This window comes from Antrostomus carolinensis, unplaced genomic scaffold (assembly GCF_000700745.2).
Source record: "Antrostomus carolinensis isolate BGI_N321 unplaced genomic scaffold, ASM70074v2 scaffold22017, whole genome shotgun sequence".
Taxonomy (NCBI): domain Eukaryota; kingdom Metazoa; phylum Chordata; class Aves; order Caprimulgiformes; family Caprimulgidae; genus Antrostomus; species Antrostomus carolinensis.
This window is the reverse complement of record NW_010329810.1, coordinates 20,890-27,356: the sequence shown is the minus strand read 5'-3', so window position 1 is coordinate 27,356 and position 6,467 is coordinate 20,890. Positions and strand designations below refer to the sequence as shown.

Genomic DNA, 6,467 nt, shown 5'->3' with positions numbered 1-6,467 from the left:
GGTCCCTCTCTGCCCAGCAGCTCTCCCCCCAGTCCATAGTAATGCACATCAAGCAGTGCAACCAGAGATGTGGTGGACAAAGGGAGGTGCAGGATTCTCTTCCCTGGAGAATCCCGGACAGAGTGAAAGAGCCCAACGAGTAGGATCAGGGGGGAGTCAGGATGACACATGCCAGATGGAGTAATGCAGGTTGGTGAGGGAGTGAAGATGGAATCTGGTGAACCAGGGAACCAGTTGAAGATGGAATCTGGTGGTGAGGACCAGAGGGATGGAGAAGAGAAGCCAAGGAAAGGGGATGGAGCCAAGAAGAGAGACAGAGGAGGAACAGAGCAAGGAAGATCATGGGGGCAGTGAAGAGCAGGGGGTGGGGGGAACCAGTAGAGATGGCTCTACCCATAACCCTCCTTCCTTCATCTCCCACTGCAACCCTTCCTTGCCTCCCCAGGGACCACCCCACAGCATCTCCCAGCAGCCCAGGTGCCTGCTGGGGAGTGGAGTTCCTCCATACTTGGGTTTCTCCAGTGGGTCAGGCTCGTTGCGAGCCAGCCCGGCGGGGGATTTCTCTGCCTCCTCTGCTGTCAGAAGGTGCAGTTCAGCCTCGACTTTCCCCTGTGGAGAGCAGAGAGTTGTGGTGAGACCTGTGTCATGTTCCTCACCTCAGACCCCTCCAAGACATGGTGACAGAGGGGAACAGAGGGATGTGCAGGGCGGGTGGAGGGTGTCTGCCCAGAGGACAGTCCCCAGGATGCAGCATCCCTCCCTTTCCCCCTTCCTTACGGTGATCTCCAGCTCATCATTCTCATCTCTGGCCACAAACGGCCACCAGCCCTTCACTCGCTTCTGTTTGAAGATGGAGATCATGGGCAGCTCTGCCTCGTTGGTCACCATCTCCAGGCTGCACTGTTTTGAAGTCTTGGCTCCCCGGGGGAATTTTTCGATGGCCCCTGGCAGGAGAAGGGGGAACACAGATGTTGGTACCCCCAAAATGGCTGGAGGTGGGCTGGGCCAGCATCTCCTGCCCTGGAGACCAACTTTGAACTAGATCTGGGAACTAAAAGCTTGACATCTTTGCTCCAGGAGCAACCTTTGAACAGCAGCAGTGGAGACAAGAGTGGGGTGAGACAAAGGAACAGATCTGGAAGGTCAACTTTGCTCCTCAAGTCCATAACATCCTACAAACCCCTTTAGATGCTGCTGGATATTGTGGACTTGAGGAGCAGAGTTGCCCTTCCAACTTCTGTTCCTATGTAGGCATTGTCTCATCCCACACTGCTCCCTACTTGTCCAGCCATGAGCTCCACGCTGGCTGCCCCATTGCCCCAGCTCAGGGGACCTTCTGCTTACCAAGGAAATCATCAGCTGAGAAGTGGTCGGCGTCCCACACCTGCAGCGTGAGGCGAGCTGGGATCTTGTACTCTGTCTCATCCCAGGAGAACATGGACTCCTTCTTGGAGATGACAATCTTCTCCTCTGCCATCAGGTAGTCAAAGGGGAAGATGTAGCGCCAGTTGAAGTTGCCTTCACCAGTGAGTGAGTGGTAATGGACATCTGTGTCTTGCTTGTCCTCCTGCTGACCCTTCAGCCACCTGCAGAGCCCAGAGAGGTGAGAGGGGAGACACATGTTACAGGAGAGAGGAGAGGGCACAGGACCCCAGGACAGACTGGAAGGACTCAACAGGCATTGAGCAAGGGGCTGGGGCTACTTGAATCATCTCAGGAACATCTCCAAGGGGTGGGATGGGTATGAGGAAAGAACAAGAAATGCAAGCAGGTTGTCAGGAATCTTTCTCTGGGCAGGGAGATGTTAAAGAGGTGGACAGGAGCAAGGAGCATTGCTGGGAAGTCTGGAGCAGAGCATGCTGGAAGGATGTCCCCATCCTGCACTGGTGGAGTGGGATGTAGAGACCATCTCACTCCACCATGGGGTAGTTTGGCCTCCCCTGATGGCAGCTGTCCTGTGTCATGGCACGTCTATCCGAGGCCATCAGAGGTATTTAGGGCTTTCTGCAGGCTCTGATTGTGGGTGGGGTTGTCTCTGCTGACCCAATTTCCCATGAAGGAACCTTGTTGGTCTGTTCAACCCAGGCCCAAGGGACAGGACAAGAGGAAATGGGCTGAAGTTGTGGCCAGGGCAGTTGAGATGGGATGTGAGGAAGAATTTCTTTGCTGCAAGGGTTCTGAGGCATTGGAAGGGGTTGCCCAGGGCAGTGGTGGAGTCCCCATCCCTGGAGGGATTGAAGAGTCGTGTAGACACAGTGCTGAGGGACATGGGTTAGTCATAGGGGACTGGTCAGTGTTGGGTTCATGGTTGGACTCCATGAGCTTCAAGGGCTTTTCCAGTCCAGGCCATTCTGGGATTCTGTGAAGCGCCCAGCTGAGATGGGCACCATGAGCATCATGTCACTGGACACAGTGAGGTCCCAGTCCTGCCACCCTGGGAGATGGGCTGGCCATGCTCACCTTGCCATCACATATCCTTGTACCCCCAATTTTCTAGCTCCAGTGAGCCAGATTCCCAGAGCAAAAAGGACACGGAGGGTGGTCCATGTCAGCTTTGAGCAACCTGGTCTAGTGGAAGGTGTCCCATGGCAGCAAGTCTTTGTTTTAAAGACTGTGAGTGCCCCCCCAGTCCCTTTATCAGATGAGCCAAGGTATCTCCATTCCTCAGGATGTCCTCAGGGTCTTTCTGCATCTGTGTGTCCCACGGGGCTGCAGCCAGCAGGGACAGGACTCCACGCTTGGGCACCCAACGCAGGGTTGTTCTCTTGGGCTGTCAGTGCTCTGCTCTGCCCCAAAAATCACAAAGGTCAAGAAATTTCTCCACCACACCGATGGGGAAGGGCTGGAGCATCTCAGATTCTGAGCCACTACTGAAAAGCCACTGGTCTGATGGGACCTTGCAGCACAGAGCCAATAACCGTGTCCTGGGCTGCACCCAGAGCAGCGTGGGCAGCAGGTGGAGGGAGGGGATTCTGCCCCTCTGCTCCGCTCTCCTGACACCCCACCTGCAGTGCTGCCTCCAGTGCTGGGGCCACCAACAGCACAAGGACATGGAGCTACTGGAGCCAGTGCAGAGGAGGCCACGAGGATGATGCGAGGGCTGGAGCAGCTCTGCTGTGAGGACAGGCTGAGAGAGTTGGGGCTGTTCAGCCTGGAGAAGAGAAGGCTCCGGGGAGACCTTCTAGTGGCCTTTTGGTACTTAAAGGTACTTATAAAAAAGATGGGACAGATTTCAGCAGGTCCTGTAGTGACAGGACAAGGGGTGATGGTTTGAAACTCCAAGAGGGGACATCCAGACTGGAGAGAAGGAAGAAATTGTTTACCCTGAGGGTGGTGAAACCCTGGCCCAGGTTGCCCAGAGAGGTGGTAGAAGCTCCATCCCTGGAAACATTCCAGGTCAGGTTGGACGGGGCTCTGAGCAACTGATCTGGTTGAAGATGTCCCTGCTCACTGCAGGGGGTTGGACTAGATGGGACCTTTTAATGTCTCTTCCAAACCAAACCATTCCATGATTCTAAGTTGTGGAAGGGTCTTTCCCCTGCTGCTGGGTGAGCGTGAAGCAGAGATGGGAACTAACCACAATGTGGCTCCAGATGCTGGAATTGGAGGTTTCAGGGCTGAAATGACAAGTAGGGGCATCAAGACAAGCATGAAAGGAGGGAGAGGGGCCAAGCAGTGAGGCCTCAGCCATTACCCCCTGACATAGATGTCAGACATCTTCTCTCCCACCAGGAAAGCATCATCTTCCAACACCACCTCATCGGTGTTCCAGATAATAACCCGCAGCTCAAAGCTGGGCAGCCAGGCCAGGCACACACAGTTGGGTCATGCAGCCAAGAGAGAGATGGAGAAAGCAAGAAACACAGCACAGAAGACAACAGCAGCGTTGGCACTAGCTGACCTTCCACCACAATCCATGTCCTACCCACCTCCCCACTTCAAAACCCACCCCAGAGACCCCAGTGAGCACTGTCACCATGGAGAAGCAGAGGAGGTGACGCTGGCATGTCACGCTGTACCTACCCCCTGACAAAAATGTCACTGGATTTCTCGCCAGTGAAGTAGTCATCGTCCTCCAGGATGACCTCGTCTGTGTTCCACACTATCACTCTAAGCTCATATCTGGCAGGAGGAAGGGAGACAAGGAGGTGAGACACAGGAACAGGAGGGAATGGGGTGACACTACCAGAAACCAGGGCCAGGCACTGAGACAGCAGGAAACTGCTTGCAGGGATCTCATCTGAGGGATCATGAGGGCAAGAACATGAGGAGGATCTCCTGGTGAGCTCAGATCAGGGTGAGCAGAGCAGCAAGGAGAACTTTACCTCCCTCTGCTCTCAACCTCTACAATGTCCAAGCCAAAGGCTCAAAGGAACAGCCCAGGTTTGGTCTTTGGTAGATCTGTGGCTAAAATAGAGTCTGCAAAATAATCTTGAGTCCAACTGTCTTCTTGGTTTCTTCCCACCTTACTCAGCAGGGCTGTCCTCCCCTAAAAATGGGCACTACAGTCCTTCTTAGCACTCCAGGAGGTTCAGAGACTCCCAAGATATTCCCACCATTGCCTTTTGTGTGCAGAAACCTGGGGTTTCCTGGTCACATTCAGCTTGGTTGGGAATTTTGGTGATGGAGAAAGCAGCTCTGGTGGGAGTGGGTGGAGAAAGAGTTCCTCACAGGGCACAACTTCAAGGTGGAAAGGCTGGTGGACAGTGGTAGAGAAAGGCAACCACAAGCCCAACACATCTCTAGAAGCACCAAGGAGTCCTACAGGTGAGGGGAAGGGGATTTACAGCTTCCTTAACCCACCTCCTCTGGTATCTCCCTCCAGCAATGCCCAGTGGTGGGACTCCTGCCATCTCCTCCAGCTCCCTCCTACCTTCTCCCATGTATGGGAGCTTGTCCTCTCCAGCACCTACAGCTAGGGTCAAGTGGTGCCCAGTGCTCCCAGCAAAGCCAGGGGAGATGGATTAAGCCCCCAGGATGATAGCCAGGTGTAACCTTGCTTGAAATAGGTGATCCCATGCAGGTTGGATGAGGCTTTGAGCAACCTGGTCTAGTGGAAGGTGTCCCTGCTGCTGGCAGGGGGGTTGGGACTGGATGATCTTTAAGGTCCCTTCCAACCCAAACCATTCCATGATTCTATAATCTATCTGCAAACCTTCTCTTCAACCAGTCAATGGGAACATCTCAGCTCCAACTCATGGGTCACTGTTGACCATGGCTGTTCTGGGCTGTGCTTGTAGACAACTCTCTGCTTTTCCAGTCCATGCTGGTGTCTGCACCTTGCCCTTGTCCTCAGCTTTCCTGTAGCTGCCTGACCTGCTGTTCAGACCCCATCTGTAGCTCACCAGGATCAGGGGACATTCTCTCCATCCATGACATCATCTACTGGGCATGGGAGTGCAGGAGACTCTCATCAGGATGCCCAGTGCTGTCTTCATATCCCAGCCATGGGGATGGGAAGAGGGGACAAGGACACAGCCTGGCAGGGTAAGACAGGGCCAGGAGGGATGTTGAGGGAAGAAACATCTTTCTTCTCTCTAAATGAGTTGGGAGAGGGCAGGGTGGGGAGGGAAGAACTCTTCATCACACTGCTTGTTGCTTCTGTCCTGCTTGGATTGACCAACTCTGTCCCAGAAACCTTCCCTACCCCAGGCTTTAACCATTCCCTCCTGGAAAAGGTCCATCCCCATGTCCAGGGATGCCATGTTGGGGTGGGGGTCAGGGCTGGGCACGCTGGGTAACACCTTAATTTCCTAATCTACACAGATGAGAGAGATCAGGAGCTGCAGGAGAGGGAGCAGGTGGGATACCACCCTTCAGGAACACCTCTGGAAGGGGTAAGACATCATTTGATGCCTCCAAGTCATGGGATCTCTGGAAATGGCAGCATGGTTGAGGTACCCAGGCAGAGGGCTGGGCCATGGAGCAGCAGCAGGAGAAGGGAGAAGCAAGTCTCCATCCCCAGCTTCATGTTTTCCCTGGGGTGGGTGGGTTGGTTGGGAGGTTCCTTACTTCTTTGGTTTCCTGGGGGAAATATCAATGGCAGGACCAGGTGCTGGCATGTCCATGGGGAACATGTCCACCCACATCTCCAGGCGACCCTGCAAGGTTGAAAAGTTGTAGTCAGCTCCCCTTGGCCCTCCTCACCCTCTCCACCCAGCAGCATCTCCCCCAACTCCTCTTGCCCTTCAACATCAGTCTGGTCATGCCAGATGTGGGGCAGAGCATGGAACCCTGGCAGATGTAGAGCAGGACAGGGTTCCCCTGTGTCATGAGTCCTCTTCCACCCCCTGTAGAAGTGTCTCCTCTCATGGTGCTGAGGTGCATGGCCATGGGGGGAGTCAGGGGACCAAGGGATTTGGGGGTATGACATGGGTGCAGGCTGGGGCACTGAAGATTTAATCTATAAAGGTCAACTGGTGACTCCTAAGGGCTGTTGATGCCCAAGTGCCACTCTTTGCAGGGTG

The 6,467-nt window shown here is 54.4% G+C and overlaps 1 protein-coding gene across 1 annotated transcript in view; it reads right to left on the bottom strand.

Annotated features, from left to right (window-relative positions):
• Positions 1–508: 508 nt before the first annotated feature.
• The window catches only part of OTOF (otoferlin), a gene marked incomplete at both ends in the record, with an annotated part of 26,696 nt that continues 20,737 nt past the window's right edge, over positions 509–6,467 (bottom strand). Inside the window, 5 exon segments of the mRNA XM_029086141.1 lie at positions 509–609; positions 778–944; positions 1,345–1,586; positions 4,024–4,122; positions 6,013–6,118. Of these exon segments, the coding sequence (XP_028941974.1) occupies positions 509–609; positions 778–944; positions 1,345–1,586; positions 4,024–4,122; positions 6,013–6,118 (715 nt within the window).